We start from the raw sequence: 18,688 nt of genomic DNA, 5'->3' as shown, positions 1-18,688 counted from the left end.
CGGAGCTCTCGCGAGGGCCGCACTCCCGCGCAGGCGCCCCGCCGCTCTGCCCGCGGCTTCCGGCTCCCTTCGCGGCGGGGCGGGGCGCGGCAGCGTCTCTTCCGGCGGGAGGGCGGGAAGTTGCCGCCCGGGGCTGGAGCTGCTCCGCCTCGCTGGGCCGCCCGGGCTCGGCCAGTCGGCTTCCGGGGCGGGCCGCGCTGCCCTCACGGGCCCTAGAATGCTGCCGCCGCCCCTTCTGAAATGTCTCCCTCGGCCAGCTCCGCATCTTGTAAGGCCCCCTCTCTCCTCAGGCCTCCGACGCGGGAGGCGCACCTGCCCCTCACACGACATCCAGCAGAGCCCCCCCCCCCCGTATTGGAGTTCCCCAAGGGCCGCGTCCAGTGCCCGAAAATTAAGAGACGGGTGGGGAGGTGGCTGCTGTTCTCATGTCCTGTTACACATTGAGTTGGCTACAATAGGACACGATGCTGGATGTGAAAGGCCTTTGGTCTGTTCCAACAGGGCTCTTCTTGGTACATAAATTGCATAGCCACTGAGTAGCACATAAATAAGGGTAAGTTCTACCTCAGTGGCAGAGCATCTGCTTTGCATGAATAGGTGAAAGGTTTTGGATAATACTGGCATCTGTCTGTCTCAGGAGACAGTGGAAGAAGTCTCTTGTAAGGTTGCAGCTCCTGTATTATTGTTGTTTAGTCTTTAGTCGTGTCCGACTCTTTGTGACCCCCATGGACCAGAGCACGCCAGGCCCTCCTGTCTTCCACTGCCTCATGTTCATAGCTTCGAGAACACTGTCCCACCATCTCGTCCTCCATCGTCCCCTTCTCCTTGTGCCCTCTATCTTTCCCAACATCAGGGTCTTTTCCAGGCAGTCTTCTCTTCTCATGAGGTGGCCAAAGTCTTGGAGCCTCAGCTTCAGGATCTGTCCTTCCAGGGAGCACTCAGGGCTGATTTCCTTCAGAATGGAGAGGTTTGATCTTCTTGCAGTCCATGGGACTCTCAAGAGTCTCCTCCAGCACCATAATTCAAAAGCATCCATTCTTCGGTGATCAGCCTTCTTTATGGTCCAGCTCTCACTTCCATACATCACTACTGGGAAAACCATAGCTTTAACTATATGGACCTAAACTAACTAAACTCCATGGACAAAGACAACAGCTTCTGTATAGTTGTAGAGAATGATATGGGAGATACATGTTTTGTTGCAACTGGGACAGATGAAGGCGTCCTGTTGTGCTGCTACAGATTCACCATGGCATTTCTCTCTGCACCCCTCTAGGCCTTGCTGATTTATATTGCCACCTCCTAAGCCCCTCTGGTACCAGTGTCCAGCACGCCGATGGAGAAACAAGCTGCAGTCTAGTGCTGGAGGCAGAGGGACTCAGGAGCGGTATCAGTTTCACCCCTGAGTGAAACCACCATCGGGATCTGCCTCTCATACTGGCAGAGGGAGAAACAAGTTGTATACATTTTGTTCCTCCTTCACTTCCTTAACCTGCTTGGCTGAAGAGCGCGCCACTGCCCTCGCTTCAGCCAAGCAGTTTTACGGAGCCCCCAACCCGCCACTGGCTGCCATCATAGAATCATAGAGTTGGAAGAGACCACAAGGGCCATCGAGTCCAACCCCCTACCAAGCAGGAAACACCATCAAAGCACTCCTGACATATGGTTGTCAAGCCTCTGCTTAAAGACCTCCAAAGAAGGAGACTCCACCACACTCCTTGGCAGCAAATTCCACTGTCAAACAGCTCTTACTGTCAGGAAGTTCTTCCTAATGTTTAGGTAGAATCTTCTTTCTTGTAGTTTGGATCCATTGCTCCGTGTCCGCTTCTCTGGAGCAGCAGAAAACAACCTTTCTCCCTCCTCTATGTGACATCCTTTTATATATTTGAACATGGCTATCATATCACCCCTTAACCTCCTCTTCTCCAGGCTAAACATGCCCAGCTCCCTTAGCCGTTCCTCATAAGGCATCGTTTCCAGGCCTTTGACCATTTTGGTTGCCCTCCTCTGGACACGTTCCAGTTTGTCAGTGTCCTTGAACTGTGGTGCCCAGAGCAGAATACAGTGGCACTATTACTTCCCTTGATCTAGATGCTATACTCCTATTGATGCAGCCCAGAATTGCATTGGCTTTTTTAGCTGCCGCGTCACACTGTTGGCTCATGTCATGTTTGTGGTCAACCAAGACTCCTGCCCCCCAGCTGAGCCTCGCCAGTCCCCCTCACCTGTCAAGGCAGTGGCATAGGCTGTTTTGGTTGCCACCACTGCCTTGGCACAGGCGGGGGGAGGCATGAGTGGGCTACCTCTTCCTCCCAGGAGGGAGAGGCAGCCCACTTGCCCCCCCCCGCCATGTCAAGGCAGTGGGTGAGTTAGACATGCGAACGCAGCATTCAAGTGCCTGCCTCATATGCCACTGCTTTGACACTGGCTCCTTTCCAACATCGTAATATACCTCCATATTAGGGTGTTTAGCTGGTGGTATATTACAATGTTCAAAAGCAGTTATCGCCCAGCCCTACACTCCTCCCAGCGGTCATTCTTCCTCTGGTCACTGCTGTAGATACACAAGTTGACCATCTGTCTCCAAGCACTGCGGTCATCTGCAAGGGATTCCCACAAGGTGGGGTTGATGTTGTCAGCATTCATATTATGTTTGCAGACACTTTTGTAACACAGAGTTGGTCTGCCAATAGGCCTGGTGCCTGAAGCCAGCTTTCCCTGGGGAGCATGTCCTTGGGGGTCCTGCCAGCTGTGCCAATACCCACATAACTGATCACATGACATGGCACACACACACCATTTCCGTCAACTTGGGGGGCAGCCCCCTTAAACATTTTATTGGGGGGAGCGAAGGGACCTCGGCCCCAAGGCTCCTATGGGTCCTGCCATCTTCCATTCTGTGGACATGACCAAGTCAGTGTAGATGTTGCTGAGATGGGGGAGTGAACAGGCTGGGAATGTGGATTTGGGAGAGCACATCTTTGTTTGAAAAACTGTCCTGCCATGAGATACCCAAAATCTTCCTGACACAGTGCATGCACAAGGCATTGAGGTGTTACTCCTGATGATTGTAAGTTGCCCATGATACACTTCTATCACATTTTCCCGTACCCTTTTGGAGAGATGGGCTATTGCTGTAGCTGCCTTGCCAATACACTGATCTAGCTCAGCACTGATGAAGAGCCTGCTAATGGAGAGGAACCCAGTTCAACAAAATTATCTACCACCTCAGATGTGGAGTGCTGGTGCTGTCTTGACCTAAGTTACTGTAAGGCCGATGGTGAGACCAAATTCCCTGCAGGCTTGGGCAAAACAGTTGATGGGTCTCTGTAGAGCTGCCTCTGTGTGTGTTGTCAAGGCTGCGTCATCTGTAAACAATATCTCTCAGATAAGAACCTGCCACACTTTAGTCTTGGCATGGAACTGTGCTAGGTTGAACAGAACCCAGTTGTTCCTTGAATAGTGTACACACTATTTTCAGTCAAGCTGAAGGCATAGGACATCAACAGCGACAATAATATGGCAAAAAGAGTTGGGGTGAGAACACAGCCCTGTTTCATAGCATTTTTTATAGGGAGGGCATCTGAGGATGAGCTGTCATATTGGACAGTGCCACGCATGCTCTTGTGGAAGGACACAATCCTCTTGTGAAGCTTAGGTGGGCAACCTATCTTGTTGAGCAGTGTGACGAGTCCTTTTCAGCTGATGAGATCAAAGGCCTTCATCAGATCTATGAAGGCAATGTATGAAAGGGTGTCTCTGCTCTTGGCATTTCTCCTGCAGTTGACACAGCGAGAAGATCAGGTCAACTGTTGCCCTTTGAGCTCTAAAACCATATTGTGATACAGGATAGATCCTGCCAGTGAGTGACTGTGATTTGTTGAGAACTACATGGGTTGTACAGCCATGATGGTCACCTTTGTTCTTGCAGAGGGTCATGATGCTTTAGTAGCGCATGTCTTGTGCCATGGGACCTTATTCCCAACACTGTGGCGGTGTGTGATGAGGGAGGATTTAAAAGTAGCTTTCTGTTGGGATTCTGTCCTGTCCTGGGACTTTACTGCATGCCTGAGATTTGATGGCATTCTTCAGCTCCCCGAGAGTGGGGGAGCACCTTGCTCTTCCAAGACAGGATACTGTCGACTGCTGTGTCAGAGACCATGTTTCTCTGCAAGGACAGTTATTGGTAGTGCTCTGCCCATTGCTTCATCTGCTTGCTGCAGTCTATGATGATCTCTCCACACATGGTTTTCAGCAGTGCAGTTTTTTTGGACAATTGGTCCAAAGGCTTTTTCCACTGTACATTTTGCAAGTGTTGCCGGTGTTAGCAGCAAGTTGAATGCTCAGACACAGCTTTAGCCAGTAGTCAGCACATTGTCTGGCAATCTGCTGGGCATCACTCCTTCCCTTTCTCACTGTAGCAAGTATCTTTTCATAGTGCGCAAACTTGGAGTTCACAAAAGCCTAACACCTTTGTAGCAATAGCAGGCTCCATGTCCTTTATACAGTACTGGCCTTTTGGAGCTATGGAGGTAAGGCTCCGCTTGTGCTGAGGCACACCTCATACCTGGCATGCCACAGCGTGCCAAGGAGCCTTGCACCCACGCTCCATGAACTTGTGGCCTCTTGGCAAGTAGACAGGGTTTCCCCCCCTGACCTTTAGTCCTTACATATGATCTGTTTACTAGACAGAACGCTTGGCTAAAGCATAACAAGGAACACAGACACAATCCACTTTCACAACGCCTATGGGAAACGCCTGCTAATGCGCAGAATGTGTTTAGATGGAATATATTAAAGTTCAGAGTGGTTTCACTACCTCTTTTTCCAACTGTATTTTATCCAATAAAAAGAGGCTCCACAAGGCTGGCTTTTCAGCTTGCTCCTGCACAGCTCACTTGCATCCAACCTTTTGTCGCCTTCGTTATTCCTACACCAAGTCCACAGGTAAGGATAGCATCAAAGCAAGCCAATTAGTGTATATCAAAGCAAGTAAATATAAACACATATGAGCTCATTGCTACAACAACTACCAATTAACGTTGGAATTATATTGACTACCAAGATGGCATTAGAAAAGCTTCTGGAACAGTTCACTTTTGGTTCAACACACTTGTGATCCTCTAAGACCTTATGGAAGAACTATTGAGCAAGCCTGCAGTACATCACAATGCAGACATTGCAGGAATTAATACAGACCATTCCAGCCATACTAATCCTGACTCAGACTGGCAGTAAATCTCCACGCTCTAAAGCAAACAAAACAAAAACCGTTATTTGATATTACTAAAGAATCTTAGACAAGCAATCCGATGGCTTGCAACCTGTGTGGAGGAGGAAGGACATCCATCCCCCAGAAGCTCAGCCATCAAATTATACGGTATATACTGTTTTAAATGTTTCATGCAAATGGGGCCGTATTATTTTGTGGAAACTGAAAATTTGTTAAGGGGGAATAATTGAGGGTGTCAAAATACGGACATTATCAGGTTTTGATTTTCATCTTTATTATCTACAGAACAGTGACATTTGAACTGCGTCCTGGAACATGTCAGTGGATAGAGAGAGAGGGATAGGAAGGAAGGAAGGAAGGAAGATAAAGTTCCTAAAGGTAAGAGTTGTTAAACCATGGAACAGACTGCCTTGGTAGGTGGTGGGCTCTACTTTACTGGAGGTATTTAAGCAAAGGCATCAGAATGGCCAGCTGTCAGGGATGCTGTAGTTGCATCCTGCACTGCAAAGCCTACATTGAGCAGGGAGGTTTGTCTTGAGGACCTCCATGCTGGAGAACAGCAACAATTGACAAAAGATAGACATAATACAGTGGTACCTTGGTTTTCAAATGCCTTGCTAGTCAAACGCCTTGGTTCCCAAATGCCGAACCCGGAATTGTTCTGGTTTTCAAATGTTTCTCGGAAGCCGAGCATCCGGTGTGGCTGTTGGCTATTGTTTCCAGGGCGCCTGCACCAATCGGAAGCTGTGCCTTGGTATTCAAACATTTCAGAAGTCAAAAGGACTTCCGGAACAGATTAAGTTTGGCACTTTTGTTTTTGCTATTTATTTTGTGTTTTTGTTTTTGAGGCTTTTTCCGTTAATTTGTGTTTTGTGTAGAACCCAGTTCAGCTACTGATTGATTGATTGACTGCGGAAATGGATAAAAGCCCCACATCCAAACAATGAATATCACCAGTGTAGGTAAGAAAAAAACCCTAATTTTAAGTTTTATCATCTACAATACTGTCTTATTTAATTTATAGTATATTACATTGATTACTACTTTCATTTTATGGATCAATGGTCTCGTTAGATAGTAAAATTCATGCTAAATTGCTGTTTTAGGGGTTGTTTTTAAAAGTCTGGAAAGGATTAATCCATTTTGCATTACTTTCTATGGGAAAGTGTGCCTTGGTTTTGGAACGCTTTGGTTTTGGAATGGATTTCTGGAATGGATTAAGTCTGAGAATCAAGGTAGAAACAGGAAGAAACACTATGGATGGAATAATTGCCACACACAGAAAGGAGAGTTTGAATGCTTCATCTGTAGGTGCAGAAATTATTAAACATGTCATTATGAATGGAAGTTATTAAAACTGCAGCTGCCATACAAAGGATTGGTATTTGGACTGGAGCGTAATTGAAATTTATAAGAGTTCGGAACGCAGAAACGTCATCAAACCATTAATTCTAGTATGTGGGGGGCCACCTAATTGTATAATTTGGCATCTCAATGATTAGTATTATTAATTGTATTATAATTTGGCATTGTAATGAGGCTATTACTGGATTGTTGTAATTGAAAACTAATAAAAATTATTTTCAAAGTTTGAGTAAAATTCTACCTCTCCAAGGCAGCTAACAATATACAATGCATCATGTACACTATAACAAAATGCAGTGGTACCTCAGGTTAAGTACTTAATTCATTCCAGAGGTCCTTTCTTAACCTTAACTGTTCTTAACATGGGGCCTCCTGCTGCTGCTGCACAATTTCTGTTCTCACCCTGAAGCAAAGTTCTTAACCTGAGGTACTATTTCTGGGTTAGTGGAGTATGTAACCTGAAGCGTATGTAACCTGAAGCACATGTAACCCGAGGTACCACTGTAAGCCAGTTAAAAGGCAAAGTGGGAGATAAAACACCATACTAGATTAACCAAATCAATTTTTAAATGCTCACTGCAGTCCTAGACACATTTTCATGGGAGTAAGGTCCACTGAAACCAATGTGACTTACTTTTGAGTAGATATGCATGATTCTAATAGCCAATGAAAAATAATTAAATAGAAGGATGACTCAACCTCCTCCTTTCCCTCTGTGTGTGATAAAACTTGGAATTTTGACTGAAGGGCAATTAATATTTTGTTTTGTGTAGGGGGAATTAAAAATAAAATAAAACCCCAGGATGCTATTGTGAACAGCATGGTGTTAGGACCAGAGAGACCCAAGTTCAAATTCTGATGGAGCCTTCATGAAACTCAGTGACAGCTATCTCTCCGCCTAGCCTACCTCATAGGGTAGTTTGGGCGATAAATGGGGTATGGAGGGGAGTCAGAAGAAGGTGTGATGTCCGAAGCTCCTGGGCCTAAGAGTGGGTTAACAAATGTATTCAGTGTATTCAAGAAACAATACAGGAATTGATAATCGTATGGGTGGGGGGAGCTGAGGGTGCGAAGCAGAAGAAACGAAGCAGCCTGATTGCTCGCAAGTTTCGGCGCCGGAAGAGAGGCGACTTCGCTAGTCGCGCGAAGCACAAAAATTCAACAGGTAGCAGACATCCCAGGGCGGAGCTGCGGGGGCCAGGAGGGAAGCTGCACCTGTTGAATGTTGGGGCGCCGAGGAGAGGAGCTGCAGCCCGCCCTCCTTCGCGGCGAGGGGCAGCGGGGTAGCTGGCCTCTTCCCTCAAGAAACGCGCTCTCCTGGCGACGGGGAAGCGGCAGCTCCGGCCCGGCTTGGGGCGGGCGCGGCGCAGAGCGAAAGTGAAAGCGGCGGCGGCGGCGGCGCGCTGGGCTGGGCTGGGCTTTGCGCGCTTCGCCCTCCTCGCCGGCCCCTCGGACCATCCCGGGCGGGCAGAGCCCCCCGCCTCTCGCCGCGCGATGCACCGGGCAAGGCAGGACGAGGTGGAGGTAGGCAGGCGTCGCCCTGCGCGGCCCCCCAAGGAGGGAGGGAGGGAGGGAGGGAGAAGAAGCACCCCCGCCGGCTCCGAGGGCAGAGCAAGGGCCCTCGCCGCCCGCCCTTAGCAGCCCACAAGGCAGGCATGAAGAAGCAACCATCCTCTGGTCGTGTCCAGGCTGGAGGCTCCATTTAGCTGCGGGGGCAGAGGACGACGGACCTCGGAGAAGCAGCCCAGAACTAGCCCCTTTCTCAATCTGTCATGCTGGCAAGTTCTATACACTGCAATCTAATGCGTACTTTAAGGGGCCAGACTTCTCGTGCCGGGACTGCATCTGTTCTCCATTTTTGTGCTACCACCATGAATGAGAAAATGGGCCAGTTGCTTCCTTACATTTCCAACATAGGTCACTTTTATCATGTGCCGTTAAGTATTGGATTGTTTGGAATAAAAACATTTTTGGGAGAATATTCATTTTTATCACTGAGATTCTCCCCATTAATAATAATTGCATTCTGCCCCATATATCTAGATCTGTGGCTGGTGGCTAATATATATGTTTCAAAAATGAGAGAGAGAGAGAGAACATCAAGTAATACTGAGGAAAATCCTAGTTGTGATCCAGAATCACCATTCAAATAGTGTGCTAGAGAAGACTTGTTTAATTTGACACCGAGCAAACCTCCCAAAAAGGTAGTTTGTGGACAACATGTGGCTAGCTATCTGAGCCCCGGTTTTACATGGGCTGGAGATGAAAACATCTCTCAGCCTATGTGTTTGATCTGTGGTGGGAAGCTTTCAGATTCCAATGTTGCCCCAAACAAGATGAAAAGACATCAGTTGTCATGACATGGAAATCTGGCAAACAATAATGTTCAATATTTTGAACCACTTTTGGAACAGCAGAAATGCCAACGTTCATGTTTATAAAAATGGTTAAAAGTATCAGTTAAGATGCAAATTATATCTTGCGAGATGGCGGAATTGAAGGCTCAGCAAACAAAATCACACATAATAGTTTCCACTCTTGCTTCCACTTCTGCTTCTGGGCTTCTTTGTGCCACAGACTCTCCCTGCTCACTAAACCCTGTTGCCCCTTCAGTTTTGGATACCTCCTCCTCCCAGTCTTCTCCCTCTGACCACTCATTATTTTCCCACCACTACTCCCCAGGCTCTCAGCTGATGCCTCCCACAATTCCTCTGTGTCCAGCCAGTCCATGACATCAAGTAAAAGAAGAGCAAGGTGCTACATATCAAAAGTTTAGTATTTGAGGCCTTGACTAAATACAGCCTCCAAGGCAGAAATTTGCTTGTGCTCCAGGTTATAATTACTGGTATATGTAATTCCTTGGAGGTTGGGGGAATAGCTGTGTTACTGTCACCACAAAAATAGCAAAGGTTGTTGTGACACCTTAAAGACTAGCAAATATATTGTGATGTAAGTGTTCATGGGACAGAGCTCACTTTATTAAAAGTGTTGTCTTAATCAGAATCTAGAACAGTACAAAACTTTAAGAAATACAGGTCTAAATCACAAATTACAGCTACTTCCCTTCTCCATCTTGTCAGTACTCAGTTGAAAAGTTTACACCCATCTCCATGGTGCTGCCTCTGCTTGTCGTTATTGATTGTCAATAGTTAGCATAAGCCATAATTTAAACTCATTTCAAAAGATGATTTCTGGTGTGAAAGCTGAGTCACAAACTTTATGTGCCAGTTCAGACAGCATGCCTAACCATAGTTAAACTTCATTAATCCAGGTGCTCTTGGAGGAAACTGATTTTCTTTTTTTTAAAAAATAATTTTTATTCATTTTTTAAACACATAATAAAAACACACAAACAAAACAAAAGACAAATACATATAAAACATTTAAATCATAATGTTTTTTTCATACACCTTCTTTCCTCCGACTTCCCCATACCTCCCTTTCGCTGCATCCTTGTTTTGCAGTTCTTTAGCAACCCATTAGTCCATTTATCTACTAGTTCCCTTCCATTAAGTTTACTTAAACTTATTAATTACAGCTGTAATTCTCTAGTTCTTACCCCTTGACATCTTAACACTCCTCAACTTTACAACAATTTTTAAGATATGTTTTAAATTTCTTCCAGTCCTCTTCCACTGTCTCTTTCCCCTGGTCGCGGATTCTGCCGGTCATCTCTGCCAATCCCATGAAGTCTGTCACCTTTGTCTGCCATTCTTCCAGAGTAGGTAGTTCTTGCATCTTCCAATACTTTGCCAGAAGAATTCTTGCTGCTGTAGTAGCATACATAAAAAATGTCCTATCCTTCTTTGACACCAGTTGGCCAACCATGCCCAGGAGAAAAGCCTCAGGTTTCTTAGGAAGCGTCCACTTAAGGACTTTCTTAATTTCATTATAGATCATTTCCCAAAAGGCTTTAATCTTTGGGCAGGTCCACCAAAGGTGGTAAAAGGTACCTTCAGTCTCATTACATTTCCAGCATTTATTATTGGGTAAATGATAAATTTTTGCAAGCTTGACTGGGGTCATGTACCACCTGTAAATCATTTTCATTATGTTCTCTTTTAAGGCATTACATGCCGTAAACTTAACACCAGTGGTCCATAACTGTTCCCAATCAGCAAACATAATGTCATGACCGATATCCTGTGCCCATTTAATCATAGCTGATTTCACGATTTCATCCTGTGTATTCCATTTCAACAGCAAGTTATACATTCTAGACAAATTCTTAGTATTGGGTTCTAACAATTCTGTTTCTAACTTTGACCTCTCCTTCTGAAATCCTATTTTCCTGTCCTGCTTAAATGTCTCATTTATCTGATGGTAATGTAACCAATCTCGAACTTTGAACTTTAATTTCTCATAACTCTGAAGTTTAAGCTTCTCACCATCTTGTTCTAGGATTTCACAGTATTTTGGCCATTTAGAGTCCATATTAAGTTTTTTCACCGCAATCTTAATTTCAGATTTTTCTTCTTCCTCTGCAGTTCCATTAAGGCCAAAGTTGCATCATGTTCATTCACTTTTTTTGCAATCGGCACAAACTTTTCCCTTGTCTCCTCTGCGGTACTTTTAGCACTTTCAGCAATCTTTCTTGTTTCCGAACTTTCTTGAATTAATCTATTTATAGAATCTGTATTAGATGTCACCGTTGCAGTATTCAAGTCCAATCTTGCTGTCAGTTCTGTCAGTTTTTTAGAATTTTCTGTAGACAGCTTTGTCAGTGCTTCCAAAGATTGGTTTATTTTAAGCAGTGCCTGTGTCATAGAATCCATAGATGCTGTTGTTGCCTTTTCCTGTGCAGCTGGTGTTGCTCCTGATATGTGCTTTATGTGCCAGTTCAGACAGCATGGCTAACCATAGTTAAACTTCATTAATCCAGGTGCTCTTGGAGGAAACTGATTTTCTAGATCCATTTCAGTCTGGGTTTAGGCCCAGTTTTCACACAGAAACTGCTTTGGTCGCCCTGTTGAGAGAGAGACAGGGAAAATGTGTCCCTGTTAATTCTCCTCTACCTCTCAGCGGCTTTTGATACCATTGACCATGGTATCCTTCTGGAGTGGCTGTCTGAGTTAGGGGTGGGTGGCACGGCTTTGTGGTGGTTCAGGTCCTACTTAGATGGTCATTCCCTGAGGCTGTTGCTTGGGGAATGCTTTTCAGCTCTGCAGAACCTTCAATGTGGGGTTCTGCAGGGCTCAGTCCTATCCCCCATGTTGTTTAACATCTACATGAAACTGCTGGGTGGGGTTATCCAGAGGTTTGGAGTATGTTGTCAGCAGCATGCGGATGACACTCACCTCTACTTCTCCTTTACATCTGCAGGGGAGGCAGTGGAAGTGCTGGACCAGGAACTTGCCTCGGTAATGAACTGGATGAGAGCCAACAAACTGAAGCTCAATCCAGATCAGACTGTGGCACTGTTAGTGGGTGGCTGGGAGGTTGCCTGCTCTTGATGGGGTTACACTTGCTGGATCCAAGAATTGAAAGGGACTGAGGCATACAGCCTAACACCACCTTCCAACCTTAAGCTGTCTAAGCCAGAGGTCGGCAACCTAAGGCCCATGGGCCACTTCTGGCCCATGAGCTTCCTGGAACCGGCCCATGGCCATTCCGTGGATCGGCATGGGGATTCTGTGCTCCCCCTGCGGCGCCATTTTTTTTCTTGCCATGGGGACTGACTTCCCGGTCGGTAGAGTGCTGGAAATAGTGTGCGCATGGGTTCTCCTCTGTCCTGGAAGTGCGCTGGAAATAGCTTGAGCGCACGCATGGGTGTGCATGCTCTGGCCCACTAAAAGGTCTGCCAGTGAGTGGACTGACCTGGCCTCAAAAAACGTTGCTGACCCCTGGTCTAAGCTAAGGTTACCAGAGTTTTTTCAGTGAATCTGGGGACACTTTTCAACTTCCTACTAAATAGATGGATTTTGTCAGGGGACTGATTTGTAAATCGGCAAATGGGGACGTCTAATAACCTTAGCCTAAGCCAATGTGTGAACACCTTTGCATAAAGACATCCTTGCCCTGTCAGTTCCCCTGGTCTGTACACATGCAGAAATGAAAGGACGTTGTGCTGATGTGAACAACACAAGGAAGAAAGAGCTCTGAAATGCATAAAACATAACCCCAGCAACGTCACCGCTGTCTAAGGCAGTGCGAGTACGCCCTGAGTCAGTCCGTGAGTCAGTCACTGACTGGCAGCAGCTCTCCAGGGTCTCAGGCCCTGGTGATGCTGAAGATGGACCTAGAGACCCCGTGCCTTCAGCTCATGTGCTCTGCCACAGAGCTACAGCCCTCCAAGCAGCTTGGTTATAGCCTGGAGGAAGTAATGCATTCCCCCCTGCTCAGATTATTGTTGTATTGAGGACAGGACTGCGTGTTTCCCAAACACAGACTAGGCACTTAGTGGTAAAATAAGAGAGAAGGCATTCAACCCCTTCCCACACCTATCATTTCTCCCCTCTTCCCAGGCACCTGCCACCCCCCTCCAAATAGTGATTATTTTTGTCTTTGAATAAGGAGATCCTGCTAAGGGAACAATATCTAGGGTGGTGGGAGAGAAGTTGTGAGCAGGGGAGGATTAGCCATCCCCCTCCTTGCTGAGGCTGCTCTGTGAGTGCTCCTCCGTTAATATTATAAGGTTAGGAATCACATCTTTGCCTCATAACAAGTAGGCCTGCCCTCGTAAATTTAAAATTGCAATGTATTTGCAACACAAACACATGATTTCAGGGACAGGAGAGAAATGGCAAAACCTCTGCTTTCACTATGTTATAAGAAAAAGCGGCTCTTTTTCCCTTATGGGGTACCCAAGAGCCCATATAGAGTCCTTAAGTGGGTGCCTTATCAGTAGGAGAAAATAACAGAGGCCAACCAGAGTATATTGAGAAGCAAAGCCTGATCTTTATTAAACTGTTGGAACAGGCTCCCCCGCTCACCCCACACAGGAGGGAGAAGGAACCCAGAACAATGGTGTGTAAGTCCTTATATAGACTTTCGAAATTGCCCACTCTGTAGCTGAAGACCACCCCCCAAAAACATCATACATACATCACGGAAGGAAGCAGTCTCCTGCAGAAATACTTCACAGGAGGCCGTCTACAGCAGAAATCCTGTCTGCCCGGATACCTGACAATGGTCACTGATTGCTTTAACTGGGCAGCCTGGCCATTCTTTTGTGATGGTAAATACTTTTTAATTCCTGTATCCAGGTCACAGGCTCACCCTATTCATACACAAATCCACCCTTAAGACAGGTAAGCAAAAGACAATGGAGAGGCTTTCTCATTTCTTCCTCCTTGCAGAGAAATATTTGAGGTCAATTTGGGAGAGTCAAAATGACTTCAGGACTGCTCTCCTGTACTATTTCAGACACATGGTTTATATACTTGTGTATGTGTTTGCCTTGTACATTTATGAATTTTTATTTTATATTTGGGACCTTAGAATTCTTATAACAACTACCAGCATTACCAACCAGTTTTTGAGCAACAGTGCTGGGAAAACAGTCACCAATGACAACTTTTCAGTCGCTTTAGCTTTTTATTGCTGTGCAGCTGACTGAGGGGTGCTGGTCATATAACTTTGAAAGCTCATGTGTTAGCAACAACAAATTATGAATGTTTGGAATGCAAAACTACTGTTTGACCATGTTTATTAGCTGTATGGAGTTGTTAACAGAGAAATCTGAGGGCTCCCTTGGACAAAAAATAAGGACACCAGCCAGGAATACCAGAGCAAACAGCAGCCAGTAGGCTTGGTCTTGATTGAAGACTGTTGCCACAGGACTCCCACCTGTCACCAGGTGAAACAAGATGGAAGCCCCAAACAAAAGAGAACCCAAACTTTTATTAGCTGCTAATCCCCATGTTACACCCCCCAAACTACATCACTAATACATCATGGTTACATCATGAAAGGGGAGGTCTGGTGGCAGTAATCTGAGCATCCTGGACCCTGCCCCATTCCTCCCCTTGCCCTCCACCACACACCCATCAAGTGAAGCAAAAGAGATATTTACATTTCCCTGTTTCCCAGCCAAGTTCATCACACCCTTGTGTCTTCATCTGGGTTTGTTATTTCTGGAATGGCTACCTGTCTGGCACTCAGGTATCAGGATGCCAGGAATTATCCCTCAGGCAGAGGCAGTGGCGGAGCTTCATGCTCCGAGGGTGGGGTGCCCAGAGTAGGCGGGGGGGGAGGGGAGCCGCAATGGAACCCTGGGGATCGCGCTGCCAGGGGCGGTGCGCTCTCCCCGCACTCCTCTTCCTCTGCCAGTGGGCAGAGGGGCTGCTGAGTAGCTGAGCTCACATGTCTATATGAATTTCTGAAGTTTTCCCAGTGAGCCAGTACATAGATACATTGATCAGTGAATTGTTACATTTGGTATTGTGCAGCAGAGGCCCTTTGAATAGATAGGAAGAAACTGTGATGAAGTGTTTTGTTGGGACAAATCACAAAAGTCACAAAAGTGATTATGCTGATTTTGGCAGTGGGCTGCATGTGCATGAGATCTGCTGGAGCCCCCCCCCCCCTAAATTCCTGCCACAGAGTGTTCAGCTGTTCAGATACCTACAAGCAGAAAAGGTCGGCTCACTGGCTTCTTTCACACACAATGCTAAATGGCAGCCATGGAGAATCCATTATTTGGAAGCAAGGCTGTTATAGAAAAATGGGGTTTGGCTTTTACAGTCCAGCTTTCCCTTTAAGGGACCAAGTATCCCTAAGTTCATTATCAGTCGAGAAGATAGTATGAAGAGGAACCAATTGAAAGCAAGGATGTTTAAGTGCAGTGAATGTATCTGCAGAAAAGGAAGAGAGCCTCAGCATGACATCCCTCCGTACGCAATACAGTCTGGTCTGCCACATGTTCTGTTTCTAAGAGCTTCAGCAAACTGTGAGCAATTTTCCTCTGCTGTTGCATGAGGGTGGTGTCATGGAGACTCTTGAGGTCATGTTTATCTTGTGCAAACTGAAGGCATGGGGGCAAAGTTAGGAGGAGTATCCCTTGTGCAATGCTGACGCAATCTCAAACAAAGTTGCCCTCAGTTGCCAGCAGGGCGGCCTGCCTAGTGATAAGGTTCGCCTGGTGCCTTCATTACATACCTTCAGGTGCCAGGCGAAAATATTTATCTTTAACCAGGCATTCATCTTATTAACATTCTATGTGTTTGTGGGAGCAGGGTTGTTGGCTTGTTTTTGTTTTGTTATTTATTTTGTATTGTCATTTTGTATTTTTATTTGTGAACTGCCCTGTGATATTAAGATGAAGGGTGGCGAGCCGTCTGTTAGGGTGTGTGTGTGTATGTGTGTGAGTGTATCTGTCTACTATCAGGTTTCCAGTACAGCAGTGGAGCCCCAAGGGGGGCAGGGCGTAGAGGGCACCCGCCTGCGTGCCACAGTTCAGGGTAGGAGAGGGGCAGGGAAGCTGCTGCCCACTCCCTCCCTGCTCTCTGCCACTGGGTCAGGTCTGACTCGGCAATGGAGGCAGAGCTGCTGGGGACGGGCGCGCCTTGCTGGGGCTGATGTGAGATGCTCTCTGCTGCCAAGTCAAACGTGACCCGGTAGTGGAGCTACTGCAGCCAAGGAGGGTGGGTAACAGCATTGCTGCTGACTCTCCTGCTGTCCATCGCTGGGTCAGACCTGGTATCAATGTCAAGCTCACTGGTCAGTAGTTACCTGGGTCTTCTCCCCAACCCCCTTTTGAAGATGGGGACAACATTTGCCCTCCTCTAGTCTGCAGGAACCTCACCTGTTCTCCAAAAATTCTCAAATCATAGACAAAGGCTCTGAGATTACATCTGCAAGCTCCTTTAGTACCCTTGGATGCAGCTCACCAGGCCCTGGAGATTCAAATTCATTTAAAGTACCGTATTTTTCACTCTATAAGATGCACTTTTCCCCTCCTAAAAAGTAAGGTGCGTCTTATGGAGTGAATGCAGGCTGCGCAGCTATCGCTGAAGCCTGGATCAGTGCGCACCGATCCCTCTTGCTCTCCTGGCTTCAGGGATACCCACGCAAAGCCTCTTCGGGGCAATGGGAGGAACACTCCCCCTCCCCTGAAGAGGTTTGGCACGGCTATCCCTGAAGCTGTGGAGAGGCGCTGTGCAGCTCTTCCCTCTCTGCGCAGAGCCCCTTCAGCGAAGCGGGAGGAGAAACGGAGCCCCTGCGCAGAGAGGGAGAGAATATTGTTCTCCTCCTCCTCTAAAACTAGGTGTGTCTTATGGTTGGGTGCGTCTTATAGAGCGAAAAATACGGTAGCTAGGTGTTCACTTACTACCTCTTTTCCTATCTTGGGCCATAGCCCTCCCCTTACATTATTTATTCTGTTAACACCAGCTTTGGCATCACTTTCCTTTTGGGTGAAGGCAGAGGCAAAGTAGGTGTCGAATAGTTAGTTCTGCCTTTGCTTTGTCACTTAATAGCATTACTCCGCTTTCGTTACTCCATGTAGAGGACCTTCCACTTGCTTGTTCTTCCTCTGCTTCGGACATAGCTAAAGAAACCTTTATTATTTTTTAACCTCTCTTTCAAGCCTGAGTTCATCAGAGCTTTAGCCAGCCTGACTTTCACCCTGCAACTGTTGATTACTCATGTATACTTCTCCTTTGTGATTTCCCCTTTCTTCCATTTCCTATACATGGCCTTCTTAACCCTCAGCTCATCTGTCAGCCCCTTATGCAGCTACATCAATTTCCTTAGATGCCTCTCAATTTGCTTTTGGGCCTTCATTATTTCTCCACTAAAGATGTGGGAGTGGGGTTTGCAACTGCCACAGCCTGGGATGAAAGTGTTAAATGACGCACACACACAACTGTTTGTTTGTTTCAAACCTGATGTGATTGTTAAAGTTGGGTTTTGTGTCACGTCTAGCTTAGCCCCAATGAAAGGAGCGGACTTTAGAAACAACCCTGGCTAAGCTATGCAAGCTTTTTCTTTTTCTCCCTTGACCAACTGACTAACTGATCTTACACTTCCGGTGCAGCTGGAGAAAAGTGTTCGTCGACTGCGAGAGAAATTTTATGGGAAGGTGAGCATCAAAACGGCTACAGTGCTGATGAGGCAGTTCTGCAACAATCATGAGCTCGCTTGTAGTCGCATCATTCTCTGCAAAAATGAGCTGGAAGGTGAGTCAGCCATTCGTGCTGGTCAGAAGCACTGCATTGTATGGGAGAAAGGGGGAGGCATCTCCATATTGCAGCTGGGGAGTCTGAGAGTGCTTAGAACCATAGAACCATAGAGTTGGAAGGGAACCCAAGGGTCATCTAGTCCAGTCCTCTGCAATGCAGGAATTTCAACTAAGGCATCCATAACACATGACCAAACTGTGGGAAATTACAGTCAAATATAACTAGAAAGCATAGGGCTAGTTAATGAATGAAAGGGTTAAGATCACAGAACTGTGTTCCTAGACTCAGTTAGGTCATGCCCCTCACCCAGAAGCGTGGAAATTAAGTTTCTTCCTGGGTTCATTCTCTTTCACTATGTGAACTCACCAAGATAGGACATGGCTGAACTTGCTCACTACAAGGTCAGACTGTGAGCTCAGAGCTATTTCACTATATTTTGTAAACCCAATATTTTCTACCTGTGTATTTCTTGCTGTGGCATGGAATAATACATGAACCTGACCTTTGGATTTCTGTAAGTAAAGCCTTTAAACTTGCTAATGGTGTGTTCTGTTCATTGCAAGAGGCGAGGGGAAGTGCTGCAAGCAGCTAGAACAGGATATTAAAAAAGTCTAACAGCCTATATTCCTCACACTTCACTGTGCTGCATGATTCAGTGTTTTTAAATTCTGCTGAGGGCTCTGTCCTGCTGGAGAGTGCATGTAGCCCTGCGCTTTGGATCTAGGGATCCAGCCAAGTCCTTTATTAATTAACACAAATGATCTATATCTACTTTTGTCCCCATATACCCAGCCACACACCCAACCTCTGTTCCCTTCATCCATGACGCCTGGGATTGATGGGAGTTGGAGTCCAACAACATCTGGACAGATCTCCTATACCCTGGGCTGCAGGCTGCAGTGTTAAAGTACTAGGTTAGGCAAGGTTTTGTGTAACTACAAAAAGCACAAGTTGATGCCTGCCTGAA

The 18,688-nt window shown here is 46.4% G+C and overlaps 1 protein-coding gene across 3 annotated transcripts in view; it reads left to right on the top strand.

Moving 5' to 3' along the window:
* Positions 1–361: 361 nt before the first annotated feature.
* The window catches only part of SHFL (shiftless antiviral inhibitor of ribosomal frameshifting), a 31,317-nt gene continuing 12,990 nt past the window's right edge, over positions 362–18,688 (top strand). For 2 of the 3 annotated variants that reach the window (XM_081895299.1, XM_081895298.1), the window contains exons 1-2: positions 8,007–8,122; positions 17,577–17,718. In XM_081895299.1, the coding sequence (XP_081751425.1) occupies positions 8,093–8,122; positions 17,577–17,718 (172 nt within the window). In that variant the 5' untranslated portion in view covers positions 8,007–8,092. Of the gene's footprint in view, positions 554–5,518; positions 5,612–6,111; positions 6,196–8,006; positions 8,123–17,576; positions 17,719–18,688 lie in introns of those variants that run through there. The other variant, XM_081895300.1, reaches the window with a different exon arrangement.

Source organism: Podarcis melisellensis (assembly GCF_964234715.1).
Source record: "Podarcis melisellensis genome assembly, chromosome: 17".
Taxonomy (NCBI): Eukaryota; Metazoa; Chordata; class Lepidosauria; order Squamata; family Lacertidae; genus Podarcis; species Podarcis melisellensis.
The sequence above is the reverse complement of the archived record's forward strand: the minus strand, read 5'-3'. Positions and strand labels throughout refer to the sequence as shown.